The sequence below is a fragment of the Haemaphysalis longicornis genome, unplaced genomic scaffold (assembly GCF_048455015.1).
Source record: "Haemaphysalis longicornis isolate Haplotype H1 unplaced genomic scaffold, Haemaphysalis longicornis Haplotype H1 scaffold_9, whole genome shotgun sequence".
In the NCBI taxonomy this organism is placed as follows: Eukaryota; Metazoa; Arthropoda; class Arachnida; order Ixodida; family Ixodidae; genus Haemaphysalis; species Haemaphysalis longicornis.
The window spans coordinates 5,867,377-5,882,033 of record NW_027526460.1 but is presented as its reverse complement, the minus strand read 5'-3'; the positions used below and the strand labels follow the sequence as shown (position 1 = coordinate 5,882,033).

Genomic DNA, 14,657 nt, shown 5'->3' with positions numbered 1-14,657 from the left:
CTCCATGCCTGTGAGTTGTCCCAGAGCTGCCAGAGCTTCGTTTCTACAGTCGCGAGCCGAGGGCTCCAGTGCTCGGGGGCGTTTCAGGTCCGTTTCCAGCGCGACCGGTAGCCAGCGCCAGCAAATGCGGTAAAGGATAATAAGCCAGTAAGCAATGATCCAATAGCCAAGCCAAGCTTGCTTACTTTCGTTTTGAAACAGCGACATAATCCTGATAATTAGAGTGAACTAGAATTTCTAGTTCACTCTACTGATAATCCTCCCTGTTCTGTGGCGACATGGCGTGTGGCAGCAAGCTGGAGGCGAATTACAAACTCCTCGAATATGCTCAGCATGACGACGTGGAAAGCATTCTACTTGTGCTTGGTCGAGAATGCGGCGATGACGTGCAAAAATGTGCGCAGTGCCTGAAAAATGTCAAGTACGAAAAATCAGGTGACACTTTGGCTCATGTGGCATCTCGATATGGATCCCTAGATGTGCTTGGGTGAGTTGGGTGTCGTTACCACAGGACAAATATTCCGTCGCCGCAAGTTTTACTCGGCGACTGACTCTTAAGACGAATTTGGCCGTAACCATGCAGGTACTTGGCAAAAGAAGTCAGGGGACTACTTGAAAGTAGAAACCTTGACGGGAAGACGCCACTGCACGAAGCGGCCCAGTCGTCTGAGCTTGGCGTCGTGCAGTTCCTTCTGGGAGAGGGCTGTCATATCGACCCTTTGAAAAGAGCTGACTGGTGAGCTCTCTTGCTCTAGTTAAAGAATTCCTAATCGAGACCAGCGCTTACTGACAAAATCGTAAGAGAACATTTCGTTGCTCAGTGCAGCTTTAATACCCATCCCATTTGGGAATTAAATATTTTCTTGTTTTGTTTAGGACACCACTAATGTTGGCATGCACAAAGGAAAACCTGGAAGTCGTCGAAACGTTAGTCAACAAGGGTGCCAACACAAGGCTGCAAAATAAAGACGGCTGGACATGCTTTCATATTGCCTGCAGGTAACTTCATCAGTAGCAGCATTTAGGGTTGCCACCTTTCTCTCTAAACGAAACCGGCCCTGCAGGGTGGCGGGGTATATAAAAGGTTGAATTTGTGTTGAAAACAAGATGCCATGGTTTTTCGATATGCAATTCTACTTATTGTTTTCCTAGAGAGAAATCAACGTAACATTCGTACTGAAAGTGACTGAGATTTTGGTCGTTGCTCTGAATGTGCTGCACTGAAAAGAAACCACACATATTTCGTCTGTTAAAAGCTCTTTGCGTCTGAATTCACCAAACGAACATTAAAAAGTATGCAAGGCATATGACATAATATATTTCATATTTATATATACATACAGGTGCAATACTGTGCAATACACCAACAATGCAGAATGACAACGGCAAGCGCATTTCGTTGTGCTGTTCCTCCTTTTGTTCCCCCTCCATATCGGGGGGCGTGCTTGCGTGCGTATTTTCTCTGCTCGTGTGTTATTGCACAGCTTTTCGACACATATTTGTCACCGGGCAGGTGGCAACCCTAGTAGCACTTGCTGCACATCGCTTTGGTACAAAAAGGCTGTTAATGTTATTTTCTACATTCGCAGGGAGGGCCATGCTGACATAACATCCTACCTGTTGGACGTGTGCCCAGATGCATGGAACAATCGTAGCAAGAACAAACGCACGCCACTTCACACTGCTGGTAATTTGCCAACACCTGCCAGTGCTTTGGAAGAGCCACTAACGCCTTTTGTGTGCTGTTCGTAATTTTCATCTTGTCCTAAAAGGGATCAAACCTTGTACTGGGATTTCTAAAGCACTTAGAATGTGACTATTGTTAAACTACTTTTAATTTAATCTAGTCGTTGCTATTGGTGGCAGTCTCAAAGATGGTAGTTTCTCTGTGTCGTACTCTCCCCTCTGCTTCCGGAGCCCAGAATTGCAATCTTATCTTAGTGACCCATAGCTCGGCAGCCTCGTAGGCAGATATAGATTTCGACGGATATAACCGTAATCCTACAAAATGTGCCAAATCATTGCTGTTCCTCTTCCACAGGCAATGCATGTCCCGTCATACTTCCTAACAGAGCTCTTCATTCTCTAGCCTTTGAAAGCAAAGCACTCCCTTTGGAGTTGTGGAGATTTTCCTTTCTGATTTCACATTTCTATTCCCTCTACAGATCTGTGGTGATGCTTTCGATTTCATTCCCTGCTCCCCGCTCTAGTATTCCTTACTGTCTGCTTTGCCTTTTTGCTGCCTTTGCTTCTTCTCTGTTATTCATCGTACTCTTCTAGTGTTTTTTTCACCACTGCGAGTCTATGCTTTTTGTGTAAACTTTCCAAATACTTTGCCTCTGTGCTTGTGTGGATCCTTTGTACTCAACCTCCCTTCGAAACATGTTTTACTCTGAGCTTCTCGAACTGGAAATGAGATAGAGCCCATATCTCCTTGCCCGAATGCTTTCGGGATTTTACGATGTGCCCCAGTGTTTTTCAGTTCACCTCTAGGCCGATAGCATGCCTTCTTTTCGCCCTTTGCAGTCCAGAACTTTTATTCGCTTCCCGGCCGTTCTGGTGTGCAGCCATTTTGCCAGTTTCTAGCACTGCGAAGGAAAACACAAACTTTGCGAGAAAAACTCACGGGATATTTATTTTTTCTCTTGCGTTCTGCTCGCAACTCCTTTGCCAGTATTTGAGCAGTGTGTGAAGCTGCTCGAAACATTCTCCTGGGTACAGGCCAGGTCGTTACTGCAGGTTTTGCCAACAGTTAGTTTCCCTCCTGCTTCCTTTTGTTTTTTATCGCAGTGAACAGCACAGTCCTTGCTGCTTCAGCCAGGGAGCATGCAGATAAAATGGCTCGTCCCAAATAGCCTCTTCTCGCACTCCATACGTGCAGACGGGCTGCGCTTTTTGGCTTGAGCCCTTACATCACCCACCAACTGTTGGATGTGATTCTGCAGCTGTGTGCGTCTCCAAATAAAGCTATTGACAATGGAAACCTCTAGATGCCAGGAAAAAATCCTTTGCCACCTATTCATTGTCTTTCAACAAAATGTGTAGCTGACAGAGTAATGATCTGCACGGTGCTGTCTCCACCGCCGTTGCGGTCTTTGCACTCACTTCTGTCGAACGGCCACCACCGCTACCTGATGGAGGCACACAATTCTCTTCCTCACTGAAGTCATCACCGCGTTTGCCAAGAGCACCACTGTAGAATGCACGCAGTGAGAAAGCGGCCATGCTTGTCAGTGAACAGCGCGCATGCTCTGGAATCCAGAAGGCCCATGCTGGACATTGTGCTACACGCTAGTAAAAAAAACTAAAACTCGTCCCTCAAGAAATGGCGCATCATGCGGCATTTCCTGAGGGATAAGAATGTTGGTGCATCGCAGTGAGAACCTTGAACCACCATGTCGGGCATGGCCCGACAGTGGACCGCTACGGCCACGTTGCGCCGTCGGGCAGGGCCTGACAATGGACCGCAAGGGGGGAAACGGAGTTGTGCGGTGGCAAATGTGAGGCCCGGAACCGTTCCAAGTTGACAGTCTATTGTAAAGAGCAGGAACACATGCCTGAAAGCGTAGTAACTATTCCGTTACTATTTTTGATAGGCAGCCGTTATGAGTGCGGCAAGAAGGTGCTGCTGCCTTGCTTTAATACTGCTACAAGAAGCTTTGGTGTTTGCCATGCAAGGAAAATTTAAGGGTTTGAAACAAAAGAAATTTCCGCTTTAATCTTTCGACCAAAAATGTCTTAGAAGTTATGAAAAGTTATATACTAGTGTTAGACTGAAAAGCAGTTTTGCCTTAGGTGTTTCTTTGAACTCAAAAATGTACACGATTTGTTCCCTCCGCTCTCCCAAATTTTCATGATGCTGTTTGCGCAGTTCAATAGCTCTGAGTGCACTAAGATCACGGTGCAAACATGATTGAGGGGGCCAGCATGATGGTAATAAGGTGCGAGAGCATGTTAAAGAACAAGTAACTGCTGTGAAACCAACAAGTATTCTGCTGCTGCACACAGCAGTTTATGAAGTGTATCCTATTTCTCTTCTGCTCTTGCAGCTTTGCACGGCCATTTGGAATGCGTCAAGTTGCTCCTGTTGAGAGGCGGTGATCCACCGGACTTGGCAGACAACTGCGGCACGACGCCTTTCATGGACGCGGCACAAGCAGATCAGTCGGCCGTTATGGACTACCTCGTGCAGTTTCACAAAGTGCGTGTTTGAGAAGGTAACATAAGAGGAATGCTACAACACGCTGTCAAAATGCTTGATAGCTCTGCTTAAAGGAGCCATGAAGACAACATACAAGTTTGTGGTATTCGAAAGATTCCATGTTTTATAGTGCCTCCAGCGCTTGTCTGAATGCAAACGATGCTTTCTTTATTCACTGAGAAATTAAGTTAATATTTTGATTTTCATGCTAAATCGTGCGTTATCGTGGTCTGCAATTATCATGGTCTGCATCACCGGAACCGACTGCTCTGCAGCAGATTGGGAAGCCTTACCGTGGCAAGCCGTTTTGTGCCTTTGGTTTGTTTTTGACTGTATTTAAACCTAGCTTGTTTTTGTTCAGGGAGAAAATAATCATTTCGTGAAACATAGTGCTCGCTCGACAAATATGGTCACGTAAGACACCGTTGCTTGCATCACTCGGCCAGTGTCCTTCGAGACAATCCCAAAGCCCCGCAGTCCTGTGCAGCTAAACCAAGCATAGTGCGCGCAGTACCAACAGCAGTACGCATCGGTACTTCTATGCTTACATGTGCTTTCGCAACTTCCACTGTTTGTCCCACCGTGGCCTCCGCGATTTGCTGCCGGCAGCGCGCCGTTGCTCCGGCCGTCCCATTCGGCGCGGAAGCAAGGGGAGCGGTGTAATTTTGCTAACTCCGACACACGCCGCGAGGCGGCGCTGTTAGCCTAAGGTTGAAGCGACGCTCGTCTGGCCGACGCTGCCTGCGCTATGAGTTGTAAATCAGCCTACGTTGTCGCGTCTTCGGGATAGAAAACTTGAATATATGGTCTATGTATTTTGACTCGATCCTACAAGTACAAAGTTGTTTAACGTACGTTGTTTAACACCCATGATTGCCTTTGCACGCAGCTTTAGTGGCGTTTGCTTGAAAGGCGAATGCCGAGAAGGGTTCTGTCATCTCGGGCAGAGTGAATGCCAGCGTGCTGAATTCTGTTTTCGCTGTTACATCATTTTCGCGCGATACCGCTGCACGAAAATATGCTTTTTTTGCCTTTTAAGTTGTTTCGAACGCTCTGGGCATCCGTTGTGTGTGTGTGTGCGCGTGTGTGTGTGTGTGCACGCGAAAACAGCGTAATACCGATAAGCTCTCATGTATTGTGTATAGGCAGGCGACTACAATGCTTCCACGGGTACGAATCAATCATATTTTTGCGTTTTATTTAATATGCTTAGGGGTTTCAAGTAGCTACTGCCATCAACCTACCAAATTATTTGCCGTGAGTGAAAAACTCGTGATATTCCGCGATGCCTTTCATATCGCTATCGACTCTACATATGTATTTTTTCGAAAGACTGTTTCTGAATTTATAGATTTGCTAATTTGTTGTCATAACATATTAAGGGCATTACATTTTTTGGTGAGCGGTTCAGCTGATCCCTAATATATGTATGCACAACATCGACTGTAAGTAAGTTGTTCGGGGTATTAGTGAATAAACACATCAAGTGGAGAACTATACCAATCGTAACTCGGGTAAAGATTTTTATTACATTACTTAGACCATGTCCATTTATGGTAGACTGGAAGTCTCTCTGTACGTTTGTATATGCAAGCATGCATGCCAATAAACGGCACCAGCACGTTTACCCTGCCTATTGCGGAAAAAATACCGACAGCTATTTGGACAGTATACACTTCAGATGCTGAAGTACACGACGTCTCTGTTAATAGTATCGTGGTAAAAGTTACGCCAAACGTTTCAAGTAGTGTTGCCATGTCATCTACTTTATCTGTCAAAGACCGCACGTTTAAAGGAGTAAAAAGGAAACGACATAGGGGGTATTTTCGTGTTTACTAATGGTTGGATTTCGGTCGGTTGAATTCCCATAATTTGGTTCTTGCTTGGAACGCACGGAATATGCGTTCCGTGCGTTCCAAACATGTACGAGATTTTCAGAAATAAAACCGGAAAACGTGTTGTGTTTTGGAACCATGCGTGACTACAAAAAAGAATACTGCTGTGCAATGAATTCACTTATGCATCACCCCGGGCATAGTCTACGTCAAAAATTCAAAGCACCGGTAACTACCCTAATGGCACCAGTAACTACTACTACCTTTCACCTGCATTGGTGTGCGGTAACTTTTTTATTAAACGTCGCACACAGGCTGCGAAGGCCGAGTTTTCGTCCTCTGCACCCACCCGCGCCAAGGAAAACGACCTTAGACTATGCGCGCCGCGGTGCGGCGGAAAACGGCGAAACAGCCTCTTCGGAATTACGCTCTCTCCGGGCGATTGGAACGGCCGGAGCAACGGCGCGCCGCCGGCAGCAAATCGCGGAGGCCACGGTCCCACCATTCTTACGGCTTTAAAAAGAATGCGCCCTAAATTTAAGCGCAAATTTAAGCTCGCTCGGTAAGCTAATTTGCGTTTGCCGCCTAATTTGCGTTTGCCGCCCTCCGCCAATCACAGAACTGGCTGGTATGACATCATAGGTTCTGTTGCGGAAAATGAGCTAGTGGGTCGCATGGCCGTTCCCTTTTTTCCTAATTATGTAGCTTATTTAAGCGAAGTTTATGTTAAAAGTGGTGTCAGTATGATTCTAATGAGGCAATCTTTTGAATGAACCAAACTTGTGTTTTCTCTTCATGGCTTCTTTAAGCTCACTCAACACCAAAACGTCTACATTCCAGAAAGTTCAGAAATGAGCTTTCAAGAGAATTTGGCTTTGCTCACATAGCAGTTGTAGTAGAAGAATAGGGACACATCCGTGTGTTCCGAGATTTTGGCACACGTTGAAGGTCCCCAGGTGGTCTAAATTAATCCGGAGCCCTCCACTACCTCATCGCCTGTGTAGCATCGGTGCGTAAACCTCGTAAGCAATCAATAAATCAATCAATTAAAAGAATAGGGGAAAGGTTTTGAAACTAGCAGTTGAATGTATGCCCTGGGGGTTGGTTCATTCTTCGAACAAGGTGAGTCGCGCAGGGGCCTTGTGGTGCACGTCACATGCACTTGTGAAGTTAGGACCGCCCTAAATGCATTCAGGCATATTGCTGCAGTCAGGGGGCATCGTTATGCTTGCCACTTAGGGCCCATTTGTATTGCTATGGCACACAAAATTTTTGTTCATAATTTTCTGTTTGGTAGCCAGCCTGTCATTCGGCAGTTGTGCCTGGCATAGGGGTGAGGGCCAAGCTGCGCATAGGTGACACTAGAATGCCCGACTGACTCTGGGTAGATCTTTGAGTTGGCACTGGTAAGGATAGAGTGTAGCACAGTCCTGGGGGCAATTCTACGTGACACTTTTGTAGTGATACACTGGTGAAATGATAGTATAGGCGCATTGCCTGCTCCTCCTGTGTAGTTTAGAATCCTTGGTGATAACACTTGTCATGCGAAGCCTTTCACTGTGTGGGGCCAGTTAGTAGTCCTTACAGTTTGTACATCTTTGAGCATCTTCGATTCACAACACTTATGTCAGGCGAGTGACTGTCCTTTTTATCGGAATAGCCGACTACAGCACCACCTATACACATAATGGTGCGTCAGTTACCAACAAAAGCCTTTTGTTTCCACAAGCATTGAACATGGCACGAGTGCTTGCAACATTGTTAGAAGTGAATCGCACTGTATGTGCTTCAGAGTCCTTTAAGCAATGCCATTTCAGAGCACAGGCGGTGCTTTCATTGAAACAGGTAGACATGACCAGAGTGGATGTATTGGGAAACAGCAGCCTGCACCTGGCATCCCAGGCTGGTGCCCTGTCTGCCATCCGGTCACTGGTCAACAGGTACGGCGTGGACGTCAACAGCGTCAATTCATGGGGACAGACCGCACTTCATTTGGCTGCCAAGGCAAGTCCGATCAACGTCCCCTAGCATGAAAGGAGATGGAGGACCGTACCAAGTGCCTGTTCACCCTTTCAGGTGGGTCAGCACGATGCCATAAGGCTACTGATTAGCTTGGGGGCTAAATGCAGTGCCATGGACAACAAGGGTCGCACAGGTGAGCACATCGTGTCCACTTTTTGATTCTGTGCGTAGCTTGTATATTCAGGTAAACAGCAAAACCAACTGCTAACTGGGTGCGCTTTGGAGTTTGTGTTTGTTTGCAAATGTTATATATGAATCGGTCATCACAGGGACAATTCACTTTGCGGCATTGCCTTTTTTCTTGCACTAACTTTTCTTTCTTTGTTCCTGATCAACGTAATGGCTGTGCTTTTAGCATGCCAGCGCAGTCAGGCACTTCTTCTAATCTTGATAGAGCAATTATGCTGTCAGGAAGTCATAATCGTGCTTGCCTCGCTTATTATGTACATGTGTATACATATAACAAAAAGGTTCATGGTTTTAGCAGTGCAGCTGTTGTAAGTCTGCTGTAGGCCACGCATTATGGAGGCAGCCTGGCAGAGGCAGGTTGCCAGGGGAGGGAGCCTTCTGCAGCTGATGTTCAGCTGCCAATTCCTTTGTGCCAACGGTAGAATTTGTGCAGCAAGGGTGCTGCCGTTCTCGGGCCAGCCAGCGCCCGGCGAACTGGCACAAGAGAGCCACACCTCTGCTGTTTCAGCAGATTTCACTCTGGGTGGAGCTTGGTCTCATTTCTTTGTTTACCCCCAACTACAGCTCGGGACTTGGCAAAGGACGGCAGTTACCACAGCTGCTGCAGCCTTTTGGAGGCTCATGAAGGAACAAGACAGTAAACAGTTTATGTACAAATTTTTACAACTCAGTGTGAGATAATAAATAGTTTGCCTTATGTACAAAATTGTTTACGACTCTGTGCACGAGCTTAGGCTCTGACACAGATTTGAACTCAGTCTCAAAGAGCAATATCATCAATCGTCCACCTTTCTCGGTTTGTCTGCACATAAACTTGGGACTTGCCCAAATGACCTTTGCCATCTAGCAGCGGATCTGCTGGCAGTAGTAGTCTGCTCACACGCACATCTGGAGCATGTTTGCCTTGTAGCACTCGAGGCTGCACAGGGGCAGGCCCGTCTTGGAGCAGGAGTACTTCTTGGGGTTGCGGCAGCCCTTGATGCCGCACAGGGCCCGCTCCGGGTATCCGCCGGCTGCAGCGGGCGCCAGCGGGAAGGGCAGGCCCTCGGGGAAGGAGAGCAGCGTGCCGGCCCCGCTGCGCACCAGCGACACCTTGGGCGTGTCGGCCTTCTTGGCCAGCTTCTTGGTGCCGCCCTTGATGCGGGAGTCGGACTTCTTGAGCAGCCGCTCGATGGTCTGCTTCTTGTCCTTCTCCTTCTTCTCCTCCGCTTGCTGCTTGCGCTTCTTGGCCCGCTGCATCCGCCGCTGGATCATCTCCTCCGTCATCTCCTTGGCGGGCTCCACCTGCAGTGAACAGGGTACTTTGAAGGAGAAGATAACAGTGCAAAGGCAGGCTTTTCGAGTCAAATGTGTGTGAAACCATTTTTTGCCACTAATATTGTTAACCAGTTAAGACTATTCGCCGATGACTGCGTCATTTTCACTACCATCCGCAACCCTGGAGACAGTATTGCTCTTCAACATGATCTCAACCATATTGCAGCATGGTGTGATCAATCATTAATGCCACTAAACACAGAAAAATGTAAACTGGTATCACTCACCCGTAAAAATACCGTATCACAGTTCTCCTACAAAACTAACTCGTTCCCGATTGACGCTGCAACATCCTACAAATACCTCAGAGTTCATCTCTCACCATCCCTATCATGGACATTTCACATACAAACCATTTGCTCAGACGCCGCCGCGCGCACGCTCGGCTACCTACGCCGGAATCTAAAACTTGCAGCTCCGGACATAAAAAAAACTAGCCTACCTAACGTTCGTACGACCAAAACTGGAATATGCATCATCGATTAGGCATCCCTCACAGGCATACCTCACCCACAAATTAGAAGCCATACAGAATCGTGCCGCCCGCTTTATCTGCTCACAGTACTCCACTAACACAAGCGTAACCGCCCTAAAGCAATCTTTGAACCTGCATTCACTTGAGTCACGCCGGATCATTTCATGCCTCTGCCTTCTTCATGCCTTTTATTATCACCTGAAATCCAGACACCCTCTCCTAAAACCGCCACACCGAACCTCGTCCCGTATCAGCCACAGCAACGCCACAGCATGACTACCCAGCCGTACTTCATCAATGCTCAACTCATTCTTCCCTCAAGCAATAACCCTCTGGAACCATTTGCCCGATACAATAGCCCCGTGCTTAGACCGCAAATTATTCCGCGAAAAATTGCTCAACCATGTTTCATAATACCTGCGTATCAAATGTGCCTTATGTGTTTCCTTTCTTTAATGCTGTATCTTTTGAACTATTTTTGTATTTGCTGCTATTATTGCTGTACCTTTGCCACGTGTTCTTTTCTCTTCTTTGTTGCCTTGTAATTTTCTTTTTAGCGCTGTGTCATACCTTTCTGCATGCCCCCCTTACGTAATGCCCTCAGGGCCCTTAATAAGGTGGAAATAAATGAAATGTATAAGCCCACACGACGACGCAGGCAGCTGTAGCTGTTCATTAAATGCTGTGTAGGGTTCAGGTTAATTCCATGGATGGGGCCGGTTCCTTTTTATCCGCACTCGAATGCAGCTCTCTTTGTGCAGCACAACATCCCACGTGGCTACTGGCTGGTGATAAGCTTGATTATGTCGGCCTACACAGGTAACACCTCCACAGCGGGTTGCTCACTGAACGATTCGAGAAGAGCTTCATGTACAGGATTGAAAACCTGTGAAACAAGCACTTGACAGTTTTGGGTGCATTGTTTTCTGAGGGAAAACAGGAGACAAAGCCTTCTTATTTTTCCTATGGATGTTGAGAGTAGGTATACCAGCAGAACATGATATTCAAAAAAAGGCAATGATCTCCAACGTTGCCAGTAAGGAGGATTTTTGCATAGGCTACTTCTGCCGATGCACTATGACAGACCTCTCAAAAGAGACAGAAAGCCTCTGCTTTTGCAAGGCTGGATTAATGGTGATGCTTTTTAGAAGTTCCAGTCGAATCTGGGCCATTGGGCTTGATCGTTGCAAAGCGACTGGCGGGCAAAGCCAAGAATACGCTTCAGATTGACTAGCCAAACAGGAGCAACATAAAACGTGCTCCAATATGACCATTAACATTCACCACGAGACTCTTACAAATTCCATTTGTTTTGCAGGTTTGTTTGAATTTGTCCGTTCCACATCAGACATTGGCCTTTTGGCAATTGAATTGCTGCTCCAAATCGACGAGTGGAATTCATGACAAATCAAATGGTGGAAAGAAGCCCTGTTTGAGCTTGCAGTGCACGCCATGCAAAAAAACTGAGAGGGGCCCATTATTGCACTGCGTGCAGAATTATTCCATACATGTCTACGCAGATAAAACCAGCAGCTATTACATCAAGACCTCTGCATTGCTCTGTGCCAATGCGTGTTTTCAAGATGTCATTATACAGTGAAAGCTTGTTAATACAAACTTCAGTCGTTTAAATTTGAATAATTCGAACTAAACGATTAGTCCGGCTAAGTCGCCACAGACGTCTATATATAAAAAAACCCGTTAGTTCAAACCATGCGCCACCGAGCTGGTGCCTTGGCACCTGGCCATAGAAACACGCCTGCTGCCTAAACCCAAGGCTATGTACAATGGAGAGGGCAAAATGGGGCAAGATATAAAATATAAATCCCACATGGCGGACCTTTTGGAAGACACACTCATTGGGAACTACGCTGATGAGGATGCAGTGGAGCGCTGTCAGATGAGGCCACAGCATAGTGCAGCCCTCCGGCCAGAAGTCGTGGCTGGGTGGAGTGCCGCCCGACACTTCTGCACTGTTCAATAATGCGGCGATGACGCTTTACGCTACATTTGCTCGTTGGAGCAAGAAGTGCTGACTGTCGCCCTTAATGGCAAAAGGCAGACCGGAATCATGGGCTTTTTTTAAGAATCAAGGTGTCCACATGGCCTTTGGCGTTACAGTTCACTTTTATTAAAGGGACCCTGCAACACACCATCGACCACTCACTTATGTCGGGATAAAGTCTATTCATTTATTTACACAACACTGCAGGCCCATTTAAGGGCCCCAGCAGGAGGGGTAAGAATATAACACTGCATACAGCTGTAAATCAGCAAGAACAATAAAAACATACATCAGACACAAAAGATACAAAATATACATCACGGGTCATGGTTCAATATGATCAAGAGATTCTACAGCCGGTTAACGACTGAGGTGGGCGGTTCCAGTCGTTAATGGTTCGAGGAAAGTACGAGTATTTGAAAATGTTAGTTCTGGCGAAATACGGTGTTCATGAATGAGTCTGCTGATGCCGGGTTTGTCTTGTCATAAGGGGTTTTAGAAACAAATCTTGGTTTACTGACAGCTTGTTGTTATTCAAAAGAAAAAGAAATTTGAGCCTGTGAATTTTACGACATTTTTCAAGTGTGGGTATACTATTTTCTTTCATAAGGTTTGTGGGGGAATCAGTTTTTTCCAGCAGTTTGTCCCAGCAATCTCCTCCCTCAAAAATTATTAACATCCATTCACTATCACCAAAACTACGTGCGATGAGAAATCACGCATAATTGTTCCCTCTCAACTCGACCACGGACAACACCACGAAAGCTGCGCGCTCTCTCCCAGGATGGGGGGGCGGGGGCGGCTTGTAGCGTTCTCTTCAGCGGCTTTCGATACATCACATGCCGGGAAGAAACAGACCCCTCCGCAACACGGACAGGTCTATTTCTGATCTGGTGCCACAAAAAAACAGGCATGACTGCCTGCTCGCAAGCGTGAGCTCAGGCTGGTAGGGCGTTTTTGAAGCAATAAACGTTTGTGGTCGAGTGGTCTCGTTGAAAGGGAAAGATTGAGTCCGTCACTCAAACTCTGCGCGCACTGAAAACACAAAAGAAACACCAAAACTACGCGTACAGGTTGGTACACAGTGCACACGGGATCGGATTGTCACAGGAAATGCGAGAAATAAGCCGTGAAGTTGACCAGCGAAGGACAGCGATGGCCCAAATGACATTGTTTAGGCCATGCCAAAGGTGCATAATAATGCGAATTGAAGAGAGTGTGATGGTTCTTTGTGTCTTTCACAGCGATTTGCGCGCTTACCGCTTCACGTGCACATGTAATATTTGGCTCAGGTATTCCTGGCTGTGTAATCTAAATGTCGCGCAGGTTTACTTGCACTGGACAAAGATTGTTGCACGGTCCCTTTAATTCGAACCGCGATGGTGTCCCCTTGCAGTTTGAATTAACCAGCTTTTACTGTAAACTAGCCCATCTGCCACTAAGGGGACTCTGAGGGGGAAAACACTACCAGTCGCCTAGTATGGGAAGACAGCATTACTACAAATGCAATTCCTCTTATTAAAGTTGGCTGTGGGTGGGCATGCTGACGCTGCTGTCAATGGGAATTTGTGAATTGGCCCCGAGCCTCTGATGGCTCATCACTGAACACGCATTAACCTCACAGCCGAAGGGAAATTCTTAAGGCCGATTGCATAGCTGGCCACATCTCAAGCCACAGCTCATTTTGCACCACTGATGTACAAGTGTGATAATAGAGAAGTGGATGAACAATGTTTCAGGACAGTTTAAATCCCATGCTGAGTCTACATCGCCATTCTGCTATTTCTCTGTTTACCTCTTCCGACACTGCGACTTCCGAGCAAGCATAGATGTTCAACTGCAGAGACAGCGCCGCTCGCAGCTCACCTGGGTGGGCGTGGGGCTGTCCTCCTTGTCCTTGAGGGACTTGCTCTCGAGAAGCGCCCGCTGCCTGGCCGTCATCAGCGTGGGGTCCTTCATCTTGCGCAACTCGTCGTCCACCTCCTCCAGCCGGCCTGATTCCAGGGCCTCCAGCCAGGCCTCCTCTTCGTCGTCGCTGTCTCCACTCGTGTCGCCAGAGTTTGCGCTCGCCTTGCTTTTCCCGCTCGACACGAGGCTCGCCAGCTCGGACTCTTCGGCGTCCGCCTCAGCGGCGGCGGCCGCAGCAGCTGCGGCAGCTGCTGCCGCAGAAGAGGAGACGCTACGTTTCACCTTGGTCACGTTCTTCTCCATCGTCTGTCCGCCGATCTTGATCTTGAGCTTCAGCGCGGGTTTGCTGTCGCCGCTGCCACTCTGCGGGCTCGCGGGCGGCGACGGCGGACAGTCTTCTTCTTGATCCGTGCCGGCGCGCTTGCGCTTGTGTTTTTTGTGCTTGTGCTTCTTGTGACGCTTGTGCGGCGGCAGGCCACCGACAACGTCCACAGCAACATCTTCCTTAGCGCTGGGGGCCTCCTTTTTCTTCGCCATCATACCATAGAGAAAGAATTACGATCATACCATTGGACGGAACCCAGTGACCGGCCCGCCTCGACTCGCCAACGGACTTCTCCTTGATTATTATTTCACGGTCGTATAGCTTAGACAAATGCCTCACTAAGGAAAGGGTACGAGCATGATCTACATCATCTTTCAGGG

At 47.4% G+C, this 14,657-nt stretch overlaps 2 protein-coding genes across 4 annotated transcripts; one reads left to right on the top strand and one right to left on the bottom strand.

The window, feature by feature from the left end:
• Positions 1-70: 70 nt before the first annotated feature.
• On the top strand, positions 71-8,944 carry LOC144153639 (ankyrin repeat domain-containing protein 16-like). 3 transcript variants are annotated; one of them, XM_077685293.1, is made up of 8 exons: positions 73-487; positions 584-736; positions 877-999; positions 1,590-1,687; positions 4,050-4,201; positions 7,939-8,040; positions 8,113-8,191; positions 8,812-8,944. In XM_077685293.1, the coding sequence occupies exons 1-8, from the start codon at positions 279-281 to the stop codon at positions 8,886-8,888; spliced, it is 993 nt and encodes a 330-aa protein (XP_077541419.1). In that variant the 5' UTR covers positions 73-278; the 3' UTR covers positions 8,889-8,944. The 3 variants fall into 3 exon arrangements, with proteins under 3 accessions (XP_077541420.1, XP_077541419.1, XP_077541418.1); XM_077685292.1 differs by having other exon boundaries at positions 100-487; positions 7,882-8,040; XM_077685294.1 differs by lacking the exon at positions 877-999 and having other exon boundaries at positions 71-487; positions 7,882-8,040.
• Positions 8,875-14,653, bottom strand: LOC144153640 (INO80 complex subunit B). Its single transcript, XM_077685295.1, has 2 exons — positions 13,911-14,653; positions 8,875-9,531 (listed from the first exon to the last, which is right to left on the bottom strand). The coding sequence occupies exons 1-2, from the start codon at positions 14,490-14,492 to the stop codon at positions 9,124-9,126; spliced, it is 990 nt and encodes a 329-aa protein (XP_077541421.1). The 5' UTR covers positions 14,493-14,653; the 3' UTR covers positions 8,875-9,123.
• Between the last annotated feature and the right edge of the window lie 4 nt (positions 14,654-14,657).

Coding starts and splice junctions, on each gene's coding strand:
- LOC144153640 (XM_077685295.1), bottom strand. CDS start 14,492: ATGATGGCGAAGAAAAAGGAGGCCCCCAGCGCTAAGGAAGATGTTGCT. Junction 9,532..13,910: donor ACAGCCCCACGCCCACCCAG/GTGAGCTGCGAG, acceptor TGTTCACTGCAG/GTGGAGCCCGCCAAGGAGAT.
- LOC144153639 (XM_077685292.1), top strand. CDS start 279: ATGGCGTGTGGCAGCAAGCTGGAGGCGAATTACAAACTCCTCGAATAT. Junction 4,202..7,881: donor ACCTCGTGCAGTTTCACAAA/GTGCGTGTTTGA, acceptor TCATTGAAACAG/GTAGACATGACCAGAGTGGA. Junction 8,192..8,811: donor GGACAACAAGGGTCGCACAG/GTGAGCACATCG, acceptor CCCCAACTACAG/CTCGGGACTTGGCAAAGGAC.